Genomic DNA, 26,694 nt, shown 5'->3' with positions numbered 1-26,694 from the left:
ATACGACCTCAGTGACCGAACGATTGGAACAGTTTGCAAACGTTCACTTTAACTAAACGAACTATTGAATAAAAACTATTGTGTTGATATCGGACACGGATTATTTGTGCAGTCATTCGCTTCTTGCATTTGTCAGTTAATGCATTACGTATGTGAACTTACGTTTGTTGAACTACTAAGGATGGGTATCTTTACACAGGAAAAGTGAGTTGATTAACTGTCGCTCGATAAATTATTGTCGGTTCAGGTAATACTTTAGAGTACCCCGGGTACTCTTTAGTAAACTACAAAAAAACCCGAGTGCGGAAAATATACTAAAAAGTATGCCGGAGTATTTGCATGCACGGGATACCTTGTACTATACTAAAGAGGCGCTTTAGTACTAGATGTACTTGAGCCGACAATGACCAATTATGTCTCACTTTGGGTCCGTGCACGTCCTTGTCTGCAACATAACGCCTCCCCCGCACGTTCGACTGCACGTTGCGCTCACCCATGGGCTCAATCCCCCTGGAATAGTATCTGTCTGAAGTGAAGTGTTCATCGCAACTGACTGGCCGCGCATGCACCACTGGAATACAACGGTACTTCCGGTATATTTTATTTAGACACATAGCTGTGTAGCTCTCATGTAACAATATGTTGTGTACCGTATACCAGAATGCCAAATGTCAAGCAGAGATCTTTGTTAAGATTAATTATAACCAGATATACTGCTTCAACACAGGTGACAAGTTTTCAAACGAGATTGTGTCTTATTCAAACATAAATACATTTTACAGCAAATAATATATAAACATTCACAAGCGCATTGCATATTTAATCCCTTATTTAAACAGTGTATTACAGTTACTGTCAGAAACCGGAAATCAAAGCAACACAAATATATAATTCGCTGTAGAAGAACCTACTGTCCTTTTGTCGATATGTCAAATGTAAGAGTCTGATTACGTTTTACTGAAAGTTGGTGAAAGAACTTATTAAATCAAAAATATTCAATAGCATCTAAAAAACTAGATGCGAAACGAGCAAAAGCCGACAGAACGACGATTCATCTACACTTTTTTGATCGGCCGACACCTTTATAAACGAATAGTTGTCGAGTGGCTTTACCAATTTTAAATTTATATCAACATGTTTTTAGTTTACTGTTGATCATGTTGATGGGCAAATAGAGTACCTTACAGCATCTTCTTCTACAAGCTTGCTTCACAAAGACGCATGTTCGTTGGACGTTTAAATTCTGCGAGACGGGCTCAGATTGTAAAATCTGTTAAAAGGTATATGAAAGAAATGCATCTCAGAAAAAAAAAATCGGTGACTTACGTCATAGCTATTAAATATGATTAGGTTAAGTATCGATTCGTTTTACAATTGCAAAATCAATAAAAATAAATAAAAATTCCCTATATCTTTGTTTTCGTACTATGCATATTTTTGGTTATCATGCACCGTCCAAGAACATGCCGCCAATGTCTTGAAAGTCATAGTTGGTGTGTTCATAGGAATCATTGGCAATTTCTTTCATTCTCTAAAACCTCTGAAGTTTATCAAGTTGATATACCGGAAGGTAAGTGAATAAACATAACAAGATGTGAATGGATGAGAACATGTACGACTATTTTAGCAGATGTACTGTCATGTAAAATGGACACCTTTGTCCCACACGCAATCTACACACTTTTCGTGGAAGTAACCATGTGTCACTTTAGTTATAAATAGTCTTTTACTTTGGTGTTTGTTTGCATGTGCAATAATGCCAATTTCATCTCTATAAGTTTTAGTGTGTAATACCGGTAAGTCACCTAGCTATTATCGAGACATAAGTGAAAACAATGAATATTAAACTATTAACTTTGATGATTTCCGGCATATAAATGCAACTAAGTGGTTATTATCGAACCCATGAAGATCAGCTGGGTCGTTCCTTACACCTCTATTTTTTTATAAAAAAAATTAACGTAACCACGATCTTTCGCCATGTATTCATGTTTTGTCCCGAGCAAATTCAGGCATCGTGCACATGAAATTTGAATTTCTTTTTATCCTAATAATCAAATAAATTCCACAAAATGATATCTTTTTTTTAAACGAAAAAAAAAGAATATGCCCACACGAAAAAATGTAATATGGTCAGACAAATAGATACAATGAAGAACTTGTTTTGCGTGGAATAGCTTTTTTTGGACAAATCTGCAAAAAGCAAAGTTTTATCATTGGGGGTTTATCAACCCCAATGATGCGATACAAAAACAGGGCGATGATGACACAAATAATATGAAGTTATAGACTATAACAGGGAAAGAAGTTGACATTAAGATTAAGAATCTTGTTGAAAGTATTACTGTTCGGGTGTTGTAACAGTCCGTCCCGTCCATCAAAGGCTGGGAGTAATAGTTGTAGCCCTGATTGGTGTGGCAGGCGATCTCTTTGCAGGGGTCCTGTTCCGGGTTCTGCGAAAGGCATCAAAAAAGTGGAACAAAGTTTAGCATCTATAACACATAGAATTGCATCAATCCTTTTAAAAAATTTAATTTTCCGAAGCTTAATACGTGTCTATCTATTTTCATTGTAAAAATTAAAAAGTCAAATAGTGGTCGTCCGATACAGAAAAGCTGCATAGTTAAGGATGATTTTAAAATAACATGTAGTCAATCGTGGAACAAGGCTTTTTAAAAGTATACGGTTGTACAGAAATATCATAGATTCCTGATGGTAAGCAACATTCTTGTCAATCAAGACTGCTGGTAGCGGTATTGTGTTTTTATTATTTTTTAAGAAACCTTGTTTAAGACCTTTCTTATACTTAGATTCTTATACATTCTCTGTACTTATAAAGTAAACGTGTATGTTCATCAATTGAGAGTTCTGCAGGTTATACTGACTTTTTACAGACCATTATCTGACAAGCTGCCTCTTACTCTTTTATGTATGTTGACTTGGCAATGTGTATTAATGTGATTATAAGATTGGTGGTTTCGCCAAATAAATAACCTATGGACAGATTGATTACAAAAAACCCGAAAGTTGTTCTCTCACCATTGGGAATTCCGATTACACGTAGTATTCATTTGCCGTTAAATTATAGACAATTACTTTTTTCTAAACCTACAGTCAAATTAAGTTTACTTCGAACATCTTTCATTGGAGGTACAATGCGGCTGGGTTCTAGTTCGCAGCGTAATTTAGCTCCGTGTAATCGGTATCCTACAATAAATAAGTGCAACTCCAGGAAGTGTTTATGTTGCAAGTTTTTAAATATGTCCTCTTTTATTCTTTCATCGGTTAATAACCGCAAATTTTCAGTTAATATTAAATCCGATGTCTCATGAAATTCTATGCATGTGGTTTATGTTATTACTTGAAATGTACCCTGTTGTGGTGCGCAATACGTTGGGCAGACGGGTAGATCACTTAAAACACGTTTTAGGGAACATTTTTTTAAAATTAAAAATAACAATAAATTTTATAACTTCATTTACCAGCACTTTAATAAAACAGGTCATAGCGTAACAAATATTTCAATTCAACCTGTGGAGCAACTTATTTTTAATAATAGTACTTCAAGTCAGTGCCAATTAAAAGCAAGGTGCATGTCAGAATTTGAATGGATTAAACGTTTGCAATCAGCTTACCCACTTGGATTAAATGATAATATTCTAAATGTTGGAACAATTTCTAAAAATAAATCGATTAATTCATTTTCTCTGTTTAGTAAACGTCTAAGAAATAAACGTTCACATGGCATTAGGAAAAATGGTAACTTAAGGCGTAAATTTAAACGTCTGCTTTCTTTAAATGATTGCTACACAGTATTACAAAATGGGGGTAAACATAAATTACTAAGTGCACTTTGCTCTCTTTCTGTTTCTTCGTTGGCGCATATTGATAAGGAATGTAAACTTATTTTACTTCAATCTGACCCTCTATATGAATGTGCTTGTATTATTGAATCTTTCACTGACTACTATCTTAAACCTTTTATTGAAAATGTACTTAACAAAACTAGAAATCGTATCAAAATTGAGTTTTGTAACAAAGGTCTTGATTTAATTGACCTTCCTAAAATATTCAATGATAAAAATGTACGTCGGTTGATTCCCCCTTATTTCCGCAATACTGAATCACCACTTATTTGCTACAAATATAGTAGACCTGTAAGAAGTATCGTTTTTAATTATAATTCTATTTCCACAGATAAAAATGTAATTAGAAATTGTCCTACATTATGTGACTGTACTAGTTCTAAATATATATATGGTCCAGTTGGACATATTATTACTGGGGACCTTAATTTCATTCAAAATAAAAACCTTAGAAATTTGCTACGCAGAGGCCCTAAGTACAGACTGCCTATTCCTGTTGATTTTGATGACTGCATTAAGAATATCGTAACATCCTTACATGATTATTGCACTAAATGGTGCAGGAAGGAAAATGCTGAAATTACTGCACTCAATGATTGGAAAACAAAAATATTTAGTATGGCCATGAATAAAATATTTTTTTATGATACACATCCTTTGGCCCTACCACATTCACCTAAATTTAATAAACAAAATCTCTGTAAATTGCTTGAAGACTTAAAATCTAAATTCGTCTTAGTTCCTGCTGATAAGGCTGCTAATAATGTTATCATAATATGACGAGTGTTTTATGTTCAAACTATTTCACAAGAACTTTCACAAACTACATCATATTGTGAGTACAATAAGCAACCTAATGAAATTATTACCGACCATATTGCGCAATGCATAAAGTTAAATGTAATAGTCAATATTACTGACAAGAAATTGCCATCACTTTACTGGATACCTAAATTACATAAGACGCCATATAAAAGTCGTTTTATCGCTAATTCAGTGTCTTGTACCACCAAACAATTATCAGTGTATCTTACATCTGCATTGAGTGCTATTAGATATCATATAGCTAAATTTTGTAATAAAGTTTATGAAAATAGTAATATTAACCTATTTTGGTCAATAAAAAACACCTTAGAAGTTATTGATAAAATTGAAAATAAAAAATATAAGGTGTCACAGGTAAGTACTTATGATTTTTCAACACTATATACAACGCTTCCTCACGCTTTAATAAAATCCAAACTTGTTTCTTTGATTGAAAAAACTTTTGCTAGAGAGAAATGTTTGTATCTAGCTTTAAACACTAAAACAGCTTTTTTTACTAATCAGATATTAGATAATTACATCATTTGGACTGGTCTTGACTTTTGTGCAGCACTTACTTTTCTTTTGGATAACTTGTTTGTTGAATTTAATGGTAAAATATTTAAACAAATTATTGGCGTTCCTATGGGTACTAATTGTGCGCCACTTATAGCTGACCTTTTTTTATATTGTTATGAAAGCGAATTTATGTTAGAATTATCTAAAACTAAGCAAGTAGATTTGATTAATTGTTTTAACCTTACTAGTAGGTACATTGATGACATACTTAATTTAGATAATCCATTATTTGAACAATATATTCACAAAATCTACCCAAAAGAACTAGTCTTAAATAGATCGTGTATATCCAATACAGACGCTGCGTATTTAGACTTACATTTAACTATTAATAATAATTTGATCAAAACTAGTTTATACGACAAACGGGACGATTTTAACTTTGAAATTGTGAATTTTCCGTTTCTAGATGGCAACATCCCTAAAGGACCTTCCTATGGTATTTACATTTCGCAGTTGGTACGTTATGCTAGAGCATGTTCGTGTATTAAAGATTTTAATGATCGTAATCTAATATTAACTAAAAAATTGCTAAAACAAGGCTTTTTGTATCATAACCTAAGAAATAAATTTGCTAGATTTTACTCTAAGTATGGTGATTTAATTTCAAAATATAATGTTTCTTTAAAATGGCATTTAAATAATGGAATCTCCCATCCATCATTTTATGGAGATGTTTTGAAGCGTGTCCGCAAATTAAAATATGTTAAACCAAATGTTCATATTAAACTTTTCAATTTAATTAACTTGTTTTTATCAAAAGGATACGATGCTTATGTACTTAAAAACACGTGTTTGATGGTTTTCGATTCACTATATCTTTCTTCCCTTAAAATTTGGAATCATTAGTGATATTATAGGCATTTTTCACTGTTGAATAAAATTTTGTCATTGTGTCGTATGAACAAATCTGCATTAATACTACATTATAGGCATTTTTCACTGTTGAATAAAATTGTGTCATTGTGTCGTATGAACAAATCTGCATGTAAACTACATTTGGACTCAAATCGTACATCAAATCATTTCTGTCTTCAGTTGTCGAAACACCTATATACTGTTTGATTCCAATAATGTCGCTTTAATGGTATTACCATTTGTATTCATTTGCTTCTTAATATTAAATCACGTAAACTTGTTTAATTAGAAGCACAGCCCCATTAATATTTTTATTTAGTACTGCCCTTGGAATTTGTTCACGTCATTATGTCATTATGGATTTTTGTGACGTCATACGACCGACTTTCCCAGTTGTAATCTACATGCATAGGTCATTGGGTTTATAATGTTCCATTTTATTTATATTTTCTCTCTGATAGGCGTTTCTTGTTTGATTTAATTATTTTTAATTTGTTTAGCAGTCACATAAACAACCAAGCTATGTAATATGGAATTTTTACACCCATTATTGCTGCTTCTTCCTGTATTTGCGCGATGATTATCTGAGATATTAACTCTATGATTCTACATTCTCAAATCTTTTCTATAAAGAAGGAATGTAGTTGACAATTGTTAATAGTTTTATTTGATCGTTCGTCAAAAAGTTGTAATTCTGTTACTCTTGTATCTTCAATGCAATTGAGTAATTAAATAGTAATTAAATTGAATGCGTTTTAATTCCCTTTTATTATTGTTTAATTTGAGTTACAATGCTATGACGTTAAATTTTATTTACACTTCAATGTATTATGAATATTGCTGGGCCAAGTGTGAGGTTGAGCGCTCTATAACCAGGTTTAAACCCCCAATGCTTTGCATTGACCGTTCCAAGGCGGTGACCCCAGCTTTATTCATATTTTGTGTTTATGTTCGTTTGTATTGTGCTGTATTGTGCTGTTTTGTACTGTTTGGGCAATCGGTCACTTGCCTTAAATAAAGGACCAACTAATTGTTTTTAATGAAAATTCAATACTGCTCCAGCAGCTGGAGTTTCACTTCTTTATATTGACATAAGGTCGATCATAAACCTACGAAGAAGAAGTAGGCGTGGTCACCAAGCATAAGACGGCACTGATCGTCCGCTGTGTACACCATGCCGGGTAGAGGCAGCGGGGCGAGCTGGGAGCCATGCAGGTGCGTCATGTCAACGTCTCCACTCACTGGAGCGTTTTCAAGGCATCCAAGATTGAACCTACAAGTTAGAGGGAAGTCAAAGTATTCCAGTAATACACAGAATGTCAGATTGTTCCATCAATACCGAAGGAAGTCACACACACAAATAAAACTGCAGTACAAAGGAGTAATATCAATATTGTATCTGCTCAACGGACGGACATACTCAGTGCTTTATCAGTAAAACAGACGGACGCAGAATGTGGATTTAGTCGGTCACTGTTAAACATAATACCTACCTGTTGTTGTTGAGTTCCTTGGCGCTGCAATTGGACCATCGGAAGGCGTCCACTCCAGAATTGCCGTACGCAGACATGATGGCGGGAGGACAGTGGTTATCGTTTGTGTTGTCATGGCTCATGCCGATACTGCGATGTAAAAAACATATTCGTTTGTTTTGAGTAAGCGCTTCTTGTCCAGCGTTTAGTGGAATGTTGTAAACTGTGCTTCGTGTTCCAATTTCAATTATTACTATTAGTATAAGTATTAGTGTTATTATTATTATTATTATTATTATCATTATCATTATTATCATTATTATAAGTATTACTATTATTATTATTATTGTTATTATTATTATTATTATTATTATTATTAGAAGTAGTAGTTGTAGAAGTAGTAGTGTAGTAGTAGAGTAGTAGTAGTAGTAGTAGTAGTAGTAGTAATAGTAGTAGTAGTAGTAGTAGTAGTAGTAATAGTAGTAGTACTAGTAGTTGATGTTGTTTTAGTAGTAGTAGAAGTGGTAGGAGTAGTAGTAGTAGAAGTAGTAGAAGTAGTAGTAGTAGTAGAAATAGTAGTAGTAGTAGTAGTAGTAGTAGTAGTAGTAGTAGTAGTAGTAGTAGTAGTAGTAGTAGTAGTAGTAGTAGTAGTAGTAGTAGTAGTAGTAGTAGTAGTAGTAGTAGTAGTGTAGTAGTAGTAGTAGTAGTAGTAGTAGTAGTAGTAGTAGTAGTAGTAGTAGAAGTAGTAGTAGTAGTAGTAGCAGTAGTAGTAGTAGTAGTAGTAGTAGTAGTAGTAGTAGTAGTAGTAGTAGTAGTAGTAGTAGTAGTAGTAGTAGTAGTAGTAGAAGTAGTAGTAGTAGTAGTAGTAGTAGTAGTAGTAGTAGTAGTAGTAGAAGTAGTAGTAGTAGTAGTATATATTTTGAATATCTGCGGTAAATTATTTAAAGATTGCGTGATGGGTGACGAAGTTACAGTCCGTATGTTATGTTTAAAAGCCAAATTTTACCTTCTATATTTACGTTTTCATCGAAATTCAATAAATGGATGCCAATGTTTCCATGCTACATGCAAATGACACGATGGAGAAAATCCAAGAGTCCATTACGCGATCAAGAAAAAAACATATCATTCGACTGTGTATGTAAGACTAAATACCACGTGACATAACTCCACATCGTGTGCTGCACTTACAGGTGGCCTATTTCATGCGCCAGGGTTAGGTCGAATACGGGGCCAGTATCTTCCACGACGGCACACTTATCTCGTATCTTACACGCACCAGAGGGGAACGCAAGACCAATGGTGGACTTCCCGTTGTCCTTTGCGCCATATTCAATATCATGTCTAAATTTGGGAATAAAGGATTGACGTATGCACTCGTTGTTTGTTTAGTGTAGGGGGCGGGGAGTGCTTTATGGTATGTTCATACAGATCTAAACACATTGTTACATTGTACAACACATCTAAATTTCCTGCACAACGGAAACCAACTAAGGACTTGCGTTCTAAAAAGTTTTCTTTTTTCAATTAAAGAACGGAAAATCTTTTACGTTTAATTTTAGTTAATTTCTACACTCAAAAAATACCAAAAAGTTACACCAAGGCCTTGATAAACGTAAATAGGGGGACTAAAGAAAATATGCAAACCGTGTTAAAAGGATGGTAACGTCAGCTGAGTTCAGCGTGTGAAGCTTGCTCTGCCACTCACAGAAACTATTCTTTGTCTTCTCAGCGTCCACTGTGTCACTCACATCAAACCCCTGCAAATACATTATGTAAGTAGCTGCTACGTCATACATTCTATTTATAGCATCACATATACATTTTTTTGTTTTCTGAGCGTCCGATATCTCACTAGCGGCCAAAACCTGCGAAACATCGTGTGAATTTGCTATTACATCATACATTCTATGAATAGCACATCAGACACATTCTGTGAATAGCTGCGACGTCGTATATTCTATAAATAGCATCACATACACATGTATTTGTCTTATCATCGTCCGGCGTGTCACTCACGACCAACACCTGCAAAACATCGTGTGAATTTGCTATTACATCATATATTCTATAAATAACACAGCAGACACATTCTGTGAATAGCTGCGACGTCATATATTCTATAAATAGCAGGTTCTCTGTCTCCTCAGCAAAAGGTGTGCCAATAACACCTCACGCCTGCAAACACAGTCTGTGAATAGTTTGAAGTCATACATTCGAAAACTAGTATTTGAAAACACCTTCTCAACGTATGTTGTGTTACTCACGTCAAAACCCTGCTAATACATTCTGTAAAATCATAATTCTATTAATAGCACCTTACACACTTTCCGTGAATAGCCATGAGCAATCAAAGTGAATGAATACCATTGTAGGTGGTTTTGCACCGCAAAACTAAAACACCCACGGCGATAAAAACGTCGCAAAATCGTATATGTTTATGCACAAAGTGTTAAAGGTGAGCTATTGTGTTCAGTATATGTCCGTCCGTCTTTCTTCGTGCGTTATGCGGTGTCCGGGGTACGAGTTCCAGTTTACTTCGTTACCACACGAGAAGCCACATTTGTTGCTCAAACCGAATGAAAATATTTCCGGTTGCTAATTTGACAATATCTATGCCAAGTTCAATTTGGAACAGTTTTCATATCAAGTAAGTTAACACTACACACGCCACATGTATTTATCAATCTTGGTAAAAGTTGATTAACACTTCATACGCCATATTTATTGATCAATATTTGTCAAAACGTTGGTTAACACTCCATACCACATTTATTGATCAATCTTGGTAAAATGTTGGTCAACACTCCATACGGCACATTCATTGATCAATCTTGGTCAAAACGTTGGTAAACACTCTATACGCCACATTTATTGAAAAATTTTGTCAAAACGTTGGTGAACACACTCCATACGCCACATTTATTTATCAATCTTGGTCAAAAAGTTGTTAAACACTACATACGCCACATTAATTGATCAATCGTGGTCAAAAACTTGGTTAACACTCCATACGCCACATTCATTGTTCAATCCTGGTCAAAAAGCTGTTTAACACTCCATACGCCACATTTATTGATCAACCTTAGTCAAAAACTTGGTAAAAACTCCATACGCCACATTTATTGATCAATCTTGATCAAAAAATAAATTTTAACAGGACCAAGACCGAGTGCGTATCTGTGTCATTTTTGTCCATAAAGCTATGTCACCGGCTTAAAGTTGAAGACAAAATTAGCCGTGCTCTGTGAAAAAGACGTTTAATGCTTGTGCGAAAGTGTCATCCCAAATTAGCATGTGCAATCCGCACAGGATAATTAAGGACGACATTTTCCGCTTTTATGGTATTTTTCGTTCACATAAAGTTTCTTCTTAGCAAAACTCCGGTTAAGGTGGAAAAGGTGTCGTTCCTGATTAGCCTGTAAGGACTGCACAGACTAATCAGGAACGACACTTTACGAACTTAAATTAAATCCCTTTTTCACAGAGCACGGCTCAGATTTATATCGTTAAGTTTTATCTCGTGCCCAATATAAAGCTCACACGTTTGGCTCAATATTGATGATACTTGGTCAAAATGTTTAACTTGGCAATACGTATATAACAATAGGCACATTACAAAAATCTCTACACGTTTCCGAAATCCAGGTCACAAATTGAAACTTTGACAAACTTAATAACACTAGACGCCATATTAATGACTCAGTCTTGATGAAAATATGTAAGCATTTGTATCTTATTACCAGATGAAAATCGATAGTATAAGAACGATCGTATAATTTTTAGCTCTATACTATCGCTATTTTTAGATAAGAAATGGGTTTTACCAAAACATGAAGAATATGTTATTGTCAACTACGTAAAAAACATCTTCAAAAAATGCGATTAATGGAAAAAGAGAGAAAATATATAAAATATTATGTGAGCTTTGGATTAAGATCAAGTTTATCATGCGATGCTCCGAATCATGTATGCGCGAAGCTTGCCTAATAATCATAAAATATCGCATTTTTATCTTTCCGTAGTTGAAAAAAACATATTCTCCAATTAAAAAAAACAAATCTGTTAAAAAATAGTGATAATATTAAGCTAAAGTTTATACGATCGTTGTAATACTATCGAATGTCATCTGTTACTAGGATGAAATAGGATTAATAGAACAGTATGTGAGTTTCGTCGGAAAGCCTCGCGCCAACATGGTTCTAAGCCTCGCATGATTAACTTGATCGTTGTCCAAAACTCACATAATATTATATATTTATCTTAACAATATCTAGCCTATTTCGAATATAGATCACATGTTTTAACACTATGGTCACTTGGTAAGCTCTTCAAAATGCGTTAACATTCTTTAACGCACATTTATGAGTTTAACTTAATGAAACTTGGTAAGATTGTAAATCTTGACGATATCTAGCCGTACGTCAATTCTGGGCCCTTCATGTATCAGAATATTGTATATGCGCCTAAAATCTAAAGCAAAACTTTGTAACAAATATAAAACTGACATGTGGGAATCAATATTGTTGGAAAACAACAACATAATTCTTATTTTAGAAATATATATAGTACAAGTTCGAATCTGCGTCTAGTTGGTTTAACATAGGGCATCAAGTGAAGTCTTCGGCAATTGGTGTTTCTTGATAAAAGGTGAGCACTTAAGGGACAACAACGGCCCTCTTGTTTCATATGCGACGTTTATAGAAACAACGGTATCATGAAACGGACACCGTACCTCAGTCACATGTATTGGACGAGCTGAACTCAACGATCGTGGACATCACGAGTTTGATAAACGATAATGTATTTTAAGTTACACCATACAACATTGACCTATATTGGACGATCACAATTGTCTCTGACTTAACGATTTTAATCAACATCCATGGCTTTAACGGGCCTCCATAACAAAGTTACTTACATTGGACGAGTTAAACACACTGATCTCTGACAACAAGAGTTTCATCAACGTGCCAATGGACCGGTCTGCGAACAACTTCGACGCCTGCAACAAATAATAAAATGTACAAGTCATGTAAGATCTCAGGAAAAAAATTAAAGACTCGTTTATTTAATTCCATAAATGTTCAGCTAACACTCGCTTACGAAATTATGAAATTTTCTAGATATTAATTTTATGGAAAACCTATCTTCAACTCATTTAAACACAAACTAGTATTTCACAAGTTAAATTTTTTATATCAACGTTACCAAATCGATTTACGTATCATAGCATTGCAATCCATAAACTGCTACTAACGTATCTCGTAATATGAACGCGGACATACATTAAACGAATTTATACGAAACTCGTTATGGAAACGACAGTTAAGTTAATTAATAACTATATACGAATATTGTATCATCAACAAGAAAACAGCATTGCTTTGAATAAGAACACAATGTTAACGTACTTACAGATTTGATCGAGAACTCTACAACTATAACCACAATTGGTACTAAAATTAAACGGTTAAGCGGGTCGAAAAATAACTCGCGGATCCGGTACAAAGGTTTGCCTACGAAACCTGGTCGTGTCGCTTTTTCATGAAAGAGAAAACGCTTAGTTTATTTGTAGTTATATTAAATTTGTGGTGTCATAGTGTATTCTCAAGCTTTTGTAAGAGTCGCTTTCATTTCCAAACTTAGAAAATGCAAGCACCAAACGGATGTTAGTTTATGTTTGGTTTGCTGAAACAGGTTAAAATATGTTTAAAAATAACATGGCGAATTTCTGAAACGGAACTTGTATTGAAACTCTAAATCAACTTAAATTGAAACTGCATGTAAAGCAAATCTAAATAAGTTCTAACTTTGCCTTTACATTAAAGTAAGAAAAACTTTATGAGATGTTGAAAATATGAAGTTGATTCTGTGGTTTGTATCGTTCTCTCAAGTAAATAATGTTTAATGAATTATCTTAGTTCTTTACAAAACTTATAGTTGTGCCGCGCTATGCGAAAGGGTGGTTAAATAAATTGCTAATCAGTGACGACACTTTCCGCTTTTATTTTATTTTTCGTTTAACAGAAGACTGTTCTTGACGAACATTTATTTCGGCTTCGGACAGCAAAGGCTTATCTGGGACGAAACATTATGCATATTTATTATATACATGTTTAAAGCTTTTAACAAAATACAGGTTGTATCAATCGTTGAAATAAAAAATCCCGTATTACGCTACTCGCTATTTCCAATTCCGTATGACCATACTAGCCGGACTACTTCGACCCGTTTAATGACGTCACATAACACGCACCGAAAATAGAAATATTTTTTATTTATTATTATTACGAAATATATTACGTTGAACATCGTGTGACGTCATTTCTGTGACGAAACACAATAGTTTTATCTAAACTCTATGGAATTTAAGGACCTGTCGGACGTGGTGTTTTTTAACAGTAAACTTTTTGTTAAAAACATCAAACAAATTCAAAACGTATTTTGGAGTGTGTGTTTATCACGCATAAATGTATATTTCGATAGGAATACAATAAAATAGTGTGGTTTAAACTAAGTTTCGATAAAGACATGGAATATAGAAGTAGAAGTGCATATCGGTTAAACATTTTTGTTATAAACAGCGGATTAAAGTTGTCAACTTAATTGTTATAAAATTTGATTGACGATGGCATTTAGGTAAGCGTGTCGGAAACTTGTGTTTTGACGGTTCGAATGCTTACACGTTAATTTACATAAACTGTATTCATACGCGTCTTAAATAAACTATGGCGTACCGTTTTAGACATTGTTTTGTCAGTTTTGTTAAAGTAAAAAATACATTTGTTAACTGTTTTCGTTAGTAGTTGTATATAATAAAAGGAATATTACGCTAGTCAATTGTTCCAAGAGTTTGTATCACGCTCGTGGCTTGTGCTATTGCGCATCACACTCGAGGCTCCGCCTCTCGTGTAATACGTCATCACACAAGCGACTCGAGTGATACAAACTCTATTAAATCCAATTTTCACAATTGGGTCGATACTAAATAAATGATAAATAAATACAATTTCATATTTCAGTATTTTAGTCAATATTTGATAAATTATACTATATCTAAAATACATTAGCTGCAGATTACGCTAAATGAAACGCGTAATAAAATGCAGTTGTCTTGTTGTATAAACTTATTTAAACACTGACCCGAAAAACCCGAATTTTCACGTGTTTTATTTAAGTTTGATTTGCCCTACAAACAACCCAAATAATTTCCAATCACTTACAATCTTAAAGCCAGTGCAGACGTACTGTACAATCACTTACGATGTTAAAGCCAGTGAAATCGTATTGTACAATCAGTTACGATGTTAAAATCAGTGAAGACGTACTGTACAATCACCTACGATGTTAAAGTCAGTGAAGACATAATGTACAATCACTTACGATGTTAAAGCCAGTGAAGACGTACTATACAATCACTTACGATGTTAAAGCCAGTGAAGATGTACTGCACAATCACTATCGATATTAAAGCCAGTGAAGACGTACTGTACAATCACTTACGACGTTAAAGCCAGTGAAGACGTTCTGTACAATCACTATCGATGTTAAAGCCAGTACAATAGCCAGAGAAGACGTACTGTACAATCACTTACGATGTTAAAGCCGGTGAAGACGTACTGTGCAATCACTTGCGATGTTAAAGCAAGTGAAGACAAACTGTACAATCACTTACGATGTTAAAGCTCGTGAAGACGAACTGTACAATCACTTACGATGTTAAAGCCAGTGAAGACGTACTGTACAATCACTTACGATGTTAAAGCCAGTGAAGACATACTGTACAATCACAAACGATGTTAAAGGCACTCCCTTACGATGTTAAAGCCAGTGAAGACGTAATGTACAATCACTAACGATGTTAAAGCCAGTGAAGACGTACTGTACAATCACGTACGATGTTAAAGCCAGTGAAGACTTACTGTACAATCACTTACGATGTTAAAACCAGTGAAGACGTACTGTACGATCACTTACGATGTTAAAGCCAGTGAAGACGTACTGTACAATCACCTACGATGTTAAAACCAGTGAAGACGTACTGTACAATCACTTACGATGTTAACGCCAGTTAAAACGTTATGTACAATCACTTATGATGTTAAAGCCAGTGAGGACATACTGTACCATCACTAACGATGTTTAAGCAAGTGAAGACGTACTGTACACTCACTTGCGATGTTAAAGCCAGTGAAGACACACTGTACAATCACTTACGATGTTAAAGCCAGTGAAGACGTAATGTACACTCACTTACGATGTTAAAGCCAGTGGAGACATACTGTACAATCACTTACGATGTTAAAGCCAGTGAAGACGTACTGAACAATCACTTACGATGTAAAAGCCAGAGAAGACGTTCTGTACAATCACTTATGATGTTTAAGCCAGTGAAGACATACTGTACAATCACTTACGATGTTAAAGCTAGAGAAGACATACTGTACAATCACTTACGATGTTAAGGCCAGTGAAGACGTAATGTACAATCACTTACGATGTTAAAGCCAGTGAAGACGTACTGAAGAATGTTGTCGTTATGGAATCTCAACATGACAGGGTCGACCACGATTCCCGCCTCTATGTACCTGTAGCGTAACAGGGCACATGCTCACAACATACAACTGACCATGTACAAACAACTGGCAATGTACCGACAACTGGCAACGTACACACTTATTGTTAAAGAAACAAATTGTTTTTATCAATAAAAAATACAAAAACTATAACTTCAAGGTTTGACTGAGGTATCAGGTTTATTAACTGGTTAAGAAAGCCAAAACATTAAAAAAAACTTTCAAAAAGTTGTACATGCTTCATAGCGGTACAATAACATTTCATTCTAGTAACAAGTAATAAAAATAGAAAAACTATAACTTGTATGGGTAATCTTCGTTGCAATAGTCTTGTTTCTAAATTAACCAACAAGCTAGTCTAAAGCTTAGTAAGACACTTAAGCCAGTTTTCTGAGAAGAAACAATCCTTGTTCAGAGTATAGCAGGCTCATGCGGCCTCTGGTTTATTTATTTTGCCTCGGCCTTGAACCTGGGTCGCTTTGATTTCAGGTGTTTAGCCCCCATATCAACAAGGCTCTTGACCCTATATGTAGTTATTCATATTGTTTAAAGATTTTGAGAACCCTCACTCGGTGCCAGTGGGGATAAAACAGGGACCTTCTTATAGCTAGATGAATGCATCAAATATGCCAGCAACACTTTATAATCAATAACTTTATAATTGATGAATCTGCTCATTTAACTACATTACTAATTTACCAAAACAATGTGAAACACATTTTTATGCCCCCAAAGGAGGGCATATAGTGATCGCACTGTCCGTCTGTCTATCCGTCACACTTTGCATTTAGGTTTCGAAAAAATGCTCATAACTTCTATGTCGCTTCAGATGTAACATTCATATTTGGTATGCATGTGTATATGGACAAGGCCTTCCCATACACACACAAATTTTGACCCCTTTGACCTTGAACTTAGGGTCGGCGTTTAGGTTTTGAGAAATGCTCATAACTTCTATTAAAGCGTTTATCGGGGGCGTATGTCATCCTACGGAGACAGCTCTTGTTTTTGCTTCTGTCCTCTGTACAAACCATGATTTATCTGCATATATGCATCCAACCAAATCAGTAAAACTATTTGTCACTTAATTACAGTAAAATTATTGCATGTTAACTTTTCAACAATATATATATACATGTATATATTATTATATATAACAGATCTTGAAAAAAACACACATCAAACTTCAAATTGTTTTAGTAAATTATAGGCTTTACTTGGTATTGTGACATTGACACCACTCATGCATGCGACTATACAATTATACAACTATGAAACACATTATTTATGAGAAATTCCAATACATCAACATATCGTCTCAGATTTAAGGCAGATAATCTAGTGCTTTTTTGCTGCCATTTTTACTATTACACATATTTTCATTTTATGTTATGATGCATTGATCTTGTTTCTAAATTAACCAAGCAATCATGTTAAACTTTTGAAGAAAGATGTTGTCTGATAAATATAGAAAATATAATCACTACAAAGTGAACAAAATTCAGTTGACTACTGTGACCAACACAGATTTGCCAAAGAGCAATTCAGATCATGATTAAAATTAAATACAAGTAATATGAAAGTCTGCCTATTGGATCCCAGTTAAGACTTATTTGTCAAATCTGAACATTAATTTTCCCTTAGCCATGTAGAATTGGGGACTAAATACCATCAAGTCATGTAAAAAGGAGCAGGGTATAGCACGCTGCTATTGATCTCTTGAGCTTTCACATGAATTTTACGGGCAATTTTCATACAACAAATGATATATAGTGTAATGATAAAGCATTATGAGCACAAATTATATCTCTTACTAGTGGTGCAAAAATCTATTAAGTGTCACATTTCAAAAGAAAATTTATATAAAAAGGTATTATTATTAATTGTTAAAACGTTATAAAAGGTTATTTCAATTCACTAAAGCATTTAATTACAAGAACAAGTGCATTTTATGTCCATTACAATACATGAAACAGTATTGGCATTGTATTTATCTGCATTTTATGTATTTAATACACTTAAAAATGCAGACAAGACACACTTCTAACAGAAACAAATGTATTTTTTTCTGCATTTTTCCAGCATTAATACTCTTCAAGTGTATTTTTTATCATCCCAAATACACGTTACCAGGAAAAAGGTATGTTAAAATGCATTTTTAGTTTGTTTTAAGTATATTTTCAAATGCATTAAGACACTCTTTTCTTTTGCAAAAAATGTTGAACAAAAACTTGAAAATATTTTATATACTAAAGTGTTGTAATAATTAAAGTTTTGTATGAGCATCAAAAACAGTGTCAAATTCATACCAGTGCCTATTTAGTAGCAGTAGGCCTTATATGGTCTACTTGTGGTAGAAATAATGCATTTTGTATAATACAACATACATAAATTAAAAAATATAGCTTCCCATACAGTTCAATACAATGTTCAATTAACTACACTATGCAAAGTTGAAATATGACATCAAGCTTGGAATAATCTTTTCAATAATGAATAATATGCTGTTTTAATTTATAAGTGAAATAGACACTTGCATATAAAAACTGATTTTACATCAAAACTAAATGTTTAATTTGATTTTTAGCTCCACTGGCCAAAGGTCATGTGTCCATCGTGCATCCATGCATAAACTTTTCCTTTAAACATCTTCTCCTAAACTACTGGTCCAATTCTGATGAAATTTCTTAGGAATGTTTCTGGGGTGAACCTCTTTCAAATTTGTTCAAATTATGCCCCTGGGGTCAAATTTGACTCTGCCCTGGGGGTCACAAAATTGAAAATTTGCTTAAATAAGGCCTATTTTGTAAAAACTTTCAAAATCTCCCGTCCATAACCATTGGGCCTAGGGCTATCAAATTTGGTATGTAGAGACATCTAATAGTCCTCTACCAAATTTGTTCAAATTATACCCCTGGGGTCAAGTTTGACCCTGCCCCGAGGGTCACAAAATTGAACATATGCTTATATAAGGCCTATTTTGTGAAAACTTCAAAAAAATTCTTGTCCATAACAATCCGGCCTAGGGCTATCAAATTTGGTATATAGTGATATCTAATAGTCCTCTACCAAATTTGTTCAAAATTAATCCCTAGGGTCAAATTTTACCCTGCTCCGGGGGTCACAAAATTGAACATATGCTTATATAATACCTATTTTGTGATAACTTAAAAAAAATCTTGTCCATAACCATTAGGCCTAGGGCTACACAATTTGGTATGTAGAGACATTGTATAGTCCTCTACTTATTTTGTTCAAATTATGCCCCAGGGGTCAAATTTGACCCTGCCCCGGGGGCCACAAAATCAATTATATGCTTATATAGTGCCTATTTTGTGAAAATTTTAAAACTGTTCTTGTCCTTAACCATAAGGCATAGGGCTACCAAATTTGGTATGTAGTGACATGTTATAGTTCTCTACCAAGTTTGTTCAAATTATGCCCCTTGGGTCAAATTGGACCCTGCCCGGGGTCACAAAGCTGAACATACACTTATATGGGGCCTATTTTGTGAAAACTTTAAAAATCTTGTTGTCCATAACCATTGGGCCTAGGGCTACCAAATTTGGTATGTAGTGACATCTAATAAACCTCTACCAAATTTGTTCAAATAATGCCTCTGGGGTCAACTTTGACCCTGCCCCGGGTGGGGGGGTCACACAATTGAATTAACGCTTTTAAAGTGCCTATTTTGTGAAATCTTTAAAATCTTCTTGTCGAAAACCATTTGGACTATGGCTACCAAATTTGGTATGCAGTAACATCTTATAGTCCTCTACCAAGTTTGTTCAAATTATGCCTTTTGGGTCAAATTTGATCCTGAACCGCATGTCACAAAATTGAACATTATATACGCTTATATCTTGCTTATTTTGTGAAAACTTAAAAAATATTCTTGTCCTTAACTCTAGGACCTAGGGCTACCACATTTTGTATGTAGTGAGATATAGTAGTCCTCTACAAAGTTTTCTCAAATTATGCCCCTGGGGTTAAATTTGACCCAGCCCAGAAGGTCACAAAAGTGTACATGTGCTTAAATAGGGCCTATATTTAAGTATTTGCACATGCAGAGAAATTTGTTTCAACCTTTTTTCAGCAGTGGAGCGATACAAGGCCATCATGGCCCTCTTGTTTAAATACTCAAAAAATGAAACCGGTTTCATGCTTGCATGAACACAGTTTATAAATTCTGTCAGAATTATAAAATATGTAAGTACTATAAATACAAATGCCAGGGAAAAGTGCTTTTTGTACTAAAAAATTTGAATGAATATTACAATAATACATTCTGAATACTTTAGTATGTAATAAACAGTTTTGTCTGAGAAAATCACTAAATTTTATATATTTATTCAAATTCACATAAATCATATTTCAAAAACACATAATTACTTCAAATCCATTCACACAATACTGAAAAAAATGCACAGTTTCTGATTGTTATTGATTCTTTATTAATTTATACATGTACCATTTTTTAATCTTGATGCATCCTCAATTGTATAATGCTCTGGAGGTCACTGGTGTGATCCCCAGTGTGGGAGCATTCTTAAGAAATCTCCAAGAGACACCCAAGTACTGGTTCTAGGCCCAGGAAACGAACTCAAGAGCATTTCACATACATGTACGTAGTTAGTACTTTAAATTTAATCGAACTAAAAATGGGTTAAAACTAACAACTGAAACCCTTATTAATACATTTTATTTTGAATCAAGCAAATGTGCAAATTCATTAAAAATAATGAGTAAAATTTAAAAATTCTACTTTAAAGTAATCATGATAATTTAGATCTTCAGAATATTTAATGATGATAATGATACAATTATATATTCCCTAAATGATAAAAATAAAACATGTAATGTTAATTTATGAAAAAAACGTTTTAATTTTATCAATATCATGGTAATTACAACTAGATACAGGCAATTAGATCAGAAACGTGCATTAATTATATTAATGAACAACCCAGACATTTGTAGTGATTTATGGTCACTATTTGATTAACGTTCTATACATGACCTGTCATAAAAGGTATTTTTTAGCCAGTATTACAATCGGCAATGATAGTCTGTATTGCATACATATCCCAACGTCTATTATCGATTCGCTTCCTCAAACTGAACAAATATTAATGTTTACATCGCGAAACGTAATGCATCCAGTTTCACTTTCGGTTTGGTTGGTTTTGTAAACACCGTAATTTCATCTTAAAAATTGGATGATTGGGTGATTAAATAATAATGGAAAAGTAAATCGCTTGGATAATAGGTCAAAATGCAACACAAATGAACGTTAATAGTGCTATTAATATCAAAGTTTCGGTAAAAAGTTTGGCGCTAGTTCAACGCGCATCGTATACAGCCTCATAACAATAGACTGACAACCTTTTGGGTAATAAAGTAGTAATACAAGGCAATATGGCGACCGTTAGCCACGAGGCCTATCTTACGGAGGAATCCGAGATAGCCGATGTATCACGATTGAGGGAAAGGTATTATGGCTATTATTTTGTTCAGGTTGATTAATGAACAAAATTCAAGTATATGCCGCTCCTTTGTCGACTGGTATTATTTATACACGCCTAAAATGATCCATTTTTGGTGTGTTAGATTTTGGAAAAAATAATAAGAAATACAGCATCTTACATGGTACAAACATCCATAGGCCTCTCGAACAGGGACTTTTATGAAAAATACTTAGTATACTATAAATATATGATCCGCGCTCTGTGAAAAGGGGTTTATTGCATGTGCGTATGGTGTCGTCCCAGATTAAACTGTGCAGTCCGCACAAGCTTATCAGGCACGACACTTTCCGTCTAAACTGGATTTTTGTAAAGAAGAGACTATCTGTAAACGAAAAATACCATAAAGCGGAAAGTGTCTTCTCTGATTAGCCTGTGCGTACTGCACATGCTAATCTGGGACGACACATTTCGCACATGAATTAATCCCCCATTTCACAGAGCACTGCTAAATGTATACAAGGGATACAGCTGACACACCAAGGTCTGAACTTAATCGAAACATAAGCCCTGTGATCTCACCTGGTTTTCATTTCGTTGACCTGGTGCCTCCCTTGTGCTTGAGAAGTGGGATAGAGTATGTCGGTAACGTCGTCTGCAAACGGCAAACACCGATCAAAGCTGAGGAACGTATTATGTTCTCTATATTTCATTATTAAAATATTATTACATCAACGAGTTTTACCTTTTCAACAAGAAAGTTTTCATATAATATCATAGCGAATTGTGATAGCTAAACTTCGATTTTCAATCAGCAAAAACAATCCAAAACGAGAGTCATACATATGAAAACCATGATTAACGTGTGTATTTACTGTAGTATTAAGTCACCACTAAATAAAGACCGCCGACATTTTCTTTTAAACGATATTTGAATGGACAGTGTAAAATGTTAAGTGTGCGTAGTCCTACCTTCCGTCTTGCACACGTGCTTGTCTCCCTGGTAACGGTAGATCACGTGATTGGGCGACGCTGACGTTGACGTCTGATCCGATGTCCGCTTCATGGGGTAGATGAACAGGCTCGTGTTGCCGAAACTGAGCAACCCTTTCTGTGAAGAGAACATCATTTTTTTATTTCAATATTGGAATACAATCATGTGTGTTTATGGTTTCTTTTGACCTTAAAATAAATGTTCAAAGAAGGTGATTCGTGTTGCAAAAACTTAGCATCCCTTTTTGTGAAGAAACAATATTTTCTTTTCAAAATCTTTTCACAAGAAATACGATTCGCTTTTGTTAACAAATGAATTATACATAATTTGCTGTTTTATTATATTCATTTTCTATATCCGTAGGATTGTTAAACTTCTTTAAACTGAATGAATATTATTTTTTTAATTCGATTATTTATCACATTTCTTTAAAAGTGATCGATATCGCAACAAAAACATCAAATAAGAGGACAATATCACTTTATTTTAACTAGTACATGTATTTGATTTACGCACACTCCCTTAAAGTTAACAATTTTTGCACTGAAATCAGTTTCAACTTATTGGATTCTAGCTCAGTTTAATGAAGGCCAAATGTTTTCCGAATCTTTATCTTGGGAAGAACAAGTACGTGGTTTCTTTCGAAATATCCTAAGATCGCTCATGAAATGTGGTTTAAACTGGGACATTAAAGAGGGACGCTTTATCTACTACTTCATTATGACCTCAAATCAATGAAACAAGCTCCCTATGTCATCGACCCACACGGCCTTACCAGCCCTCCACAGACGCTGGCCGCCACCCAGGAGTCGTTGTGGGCGCTAGTAGTTCCGGTGTAGTAGCACGTGACGTCATGCTCCATGCAGGGGCTCACCGTTGAGTGGCCGCTTCCGTTCACTTGACGGATGATGCAGCCTGCAAATACATTTTAGCCCCGTTCTGGAAAAACTGGGCTTAATGCACTTGGGTAAAGTGTCATCCCAGATTAGCCTGTGCATTCCTCGCGGTGACGGCACTTTCCGCTTTTATGGAATTGTTCATTTATAGTAGACAAAATCCAGTTAAGGCGGAACGTGTCGTCCCTGATAAGCCTGTGCGGGCTGGACATGCTTATATGGAACGACATTTTACGCACATTCGTTCACGTGCCGAATGATGCAGCCTGCGAAGGGAAACAGAAAATACCATGTCCAGACTACACACAGATTATTCAGCTTTATCAGAGATCGAGGTTTAATATGAAAAATCGGCCATTTAACCAATATTAAATTTAATAATTATATATGGGCCGTGCTCTGCGAAAAGGGGGTTTAATACATGTGCGTATAGTGTCGTCCCTGATTAGACTGTGCAGACAGCACAGGCTAATATGGGACGACACTTTACGCACATACATTTAACACCCTTTTCACAGAGCGCCGATCATATATATAGTTTGATTTATGGAATAACCTAACTGTACTGATATAGTGATGCCCAAATATTATAGCTTTAACATGTATAAAAGTAAAGCATAAACAGCATAGTATTAGGCAATCGAGATAATTTGTTAGAAATATCAAATGCATACTTTGTTGTTGTTGTTTTCCCTTTCATAAATATACTAAAATGACATTGATTGATATTACCAATGGATAAAATGACAAGACGCATATTTACTTTCTATGATTACCACTGAAAACTACTTAAGCAATTTATGTATATAGAGGGGGTAATCACGTAATTATCAAGATGGCGACGTCCATGCAGAGACGTGTATTTTTTACCGTTTTAAACCTTTTATTAATTGTATTTTTTTAAATTCTGTTCACTTTTCAGCCATATTAGCAAGAAAGTTACTAACGTATATTTCAAAGTAATATCCACCCTATATTTCGACTTCACTCGCTGCGAAATATCTTAGCGGAATGACCTCATTAGAGCTCCACTAAGAAAATTTGCGGGGAGTAAAGTCGAGATAAGGCGAATGTAAATACGACATTGACACTAATCACCTTTTCACTCATATGGCTGGAAAGTGAGCGTCATTTAAAACATAAACACAAGTAATTAAGGGTATAAAACGGCAAAAAATAACTTTCTCGGCATGGGCGTCGCCATCTTGACTATCACGTGATACCCACTCTGATAATAGTCGAATTTGTTGAACTGATATTAAAATTGAAACTCAGATATAGGATGTAAGAGTGTATATAGAGGGTCATCATAAACCTCGCACTAATCTGTATGCATTAATATATTAGAACTATCATAAGAAGTAATAAGACCCCGTACTAAAAGCGATTGAAATCGATTTAAGCGTACCGCACAAAGAAGAGTGATATTCACTTATTCAACTCGTTCAAACCGTTCACGAACGAAACCGAATGCAAACGTTGAAAACAAATCAATCGTAAAATTAGTTAATGGCAGTTCACGAGGACCATGCCAATGTTATGGAGCTATTCATAAGTTAGCCGCGCTCTAAGAAATCGGGTCTTAATGCATGTGCGTAAAGTGTCGTCCCAGATTAGCATGTGCAGTCCGCAGTGTCTATTTAGGGAAGGTACTTTCCGCGTTGATGGATTATATTTATTTAAATAGTTACTTTCAAACAAACATCCAGTCTAGGCGTAATAAATAATTAGACTGTACGAACAGCACAGGCTAATCAGGGACGACACTTTACGCGCATGCATAAAGTTCCGTTTTCCAAGATTCCGATTCATATATATTACCCGATGAAATCATGTTCGTATTCTTTCGCAGATTAATCGTGAACGTTTCGTTGCCGAACGACACTCGGTACTGCAGTGTTGGCGGCCGCTTCCGGAATTGCTTGACGTCGACGTCGGAATTTTCCGTTCCGTTCAAGAGATGCACGACAACCGACTGGTATTCCGGCACTGAGAACGTGAACAATATATTCACATGCAGATCAGTAATCATGTTATATGAGTTATATAATAACGCAAAACAACCGGAACTGAAAACGTGAAACATCTATCAGCAGATACATCGACGGGATTGCAACTGTATGGGGCGGGATGCTGAGTAATTCGTTATGGGAAATAAAAAGTTATTACTAAATGACTTCTGTTTTTATTTACAGGTTATGTGTATTGTAACTATAGGATTACGTTATAAATGACCATTTTTAAAAGTGCATTTTGTATCAATAATATACACATTTGAAATTAAGTGTTTGAAAAACAAATTATTTGTAACAAAAAATCTTTGTTCAGTAGTTGATAATAAACAAATAAAATATTTAAATATAAGAGGAGGGAATTTATAAAAAAAAAGAAATTAGGAATGCACGCGGTTATTGAAGTATACACAGCTATCGCAAATTTGACTCGTATGATACGAATGGTCATGTCATTAAAAGGAACTTAATAAATTTAAGATTCAAATCAATTTCTGCAAACGCAAGTAACACACAAAACGCTGTAGCAGAAACGTAATATATCAACAGCAGTAATTTATTTTACATACAGTCAGTGGAGAATTCGGTCCCAAAGATGGCAATTCTCTCCAGAGTGTCTAACACAGGTATTGTGTCCGCTACTGTATACACCTGGAATTATATACGATGAAAATATGGATCTTGAAAGAACATATTAATGCATGAAAGAAAATATAGCAATTAAAAATATCGACAATTTGTTAATATCTTTTTAAGAAAGGCCTATTGAAATAAATTGAACATACTGAAACAATTCGTACCCGTAACGACGAGAAAGTGACCAAACAAGACATCCAAATAGACATCATGGCTATCCACACATATGTCCACCAAATGATGGTTAAGGAGTTAAAGGTTTCACTTCGTGTACATGTATTCTTAAAACGGCTTAATCACTGCAACACTAACGATAACACCTTTTAACATACGATAACGCTTTGCACATAACTATACGTTTTATGGTTCGACTGAAAGGTTGAGCGTTAACTTTATAGCGTTCCGTGGTCTGTCATTATCCCGATTCCCAATTGACAACCCATGTTAAAGGGGCTTATCCACAGGTAGAACATACAAGTTGTTGATGAACATTGAAACTTACAGTAACAGAACAAAACGAACACAAAGATATG

General features: G+C 34.7%; 1 protein-coding gene across 1 annotated transcript; it reads right to left on the bottom strand.

Moving 5' to 3' along the window:
• Positions 1-418: 418 nt before the first annotated feature.
• Positions 419-26,694, bottom strand: LOC127839501 (A disintegrin and metalloproteinase with thrombospondin motifs 6-like). Its single transcript, XM_052367890.1, has 14 exons — positions 26,326-26,694; positions 26,095-26,176; positions 25,335-25,502; positions 23,393-23,532; positions 22,596-22,734; positions 22,206-22,278; positions 16,080-16,170; positions 12,501-12,584; positions 9,227-9,339; positions 8,771-8,923; positions 7,601-7,729; positions 7,221-7,380; positions 2,346-2,453; positions 419-571 (listed from the first exon to the last, which is right to left on the bottom strand). The coding sequence occupies exons 1-14, from the start codon at positions 26,371-26,373 to the stop codon at positions 419-421; spliced, it is 1,641 nt and encodes a 546-aa protein (XP_052223850.1). The 5' UTR covers positions 26,374-26,694.

This window comes from Dreissena polymorpha, chromosome 7, assembly GCF_020536995.1.
Source record: "Dreissena polymorpha isolate Duluth1 chromosome 7, UMN_Dpol_1.0, whole genome shotgun sequence".
NCBI classification, from domain to species: Eukaryota; Metazoa; Mollusca; class Bivalvia; order Myida; family Dreissenidae; genus Dreissena; species Dreissena polymorpha.
This window is presented reverse-complemented; position numbering and strand designations above follow the sequence as displayed.

Excerpts from the sequence above, each read along its gene's own strand:
- LOC127839501 (XM_052367890.1), bottom strand. The coding sequence starts at position 26,373 with ATGATGTCTATTTGGATGTCTTGTTTGGTCACTTTCTCGTCGTTACGG. Across the intron at positions 12,585-16,079 it reads TCTTCACTGGCTTTAACATC|GCGTCGAAGTTGTTCGCAGA; the intron begins GTAAGTGATTGT and ends TATTTGTTGCAG. Across the intron at positions 572-2,345 it reads ACTGTTACAACACCCGAACA|TGGTGCATGCGCGGCCAGTC; the intron begins GTAATACTTTCA and ends GTTGTATTCCAG.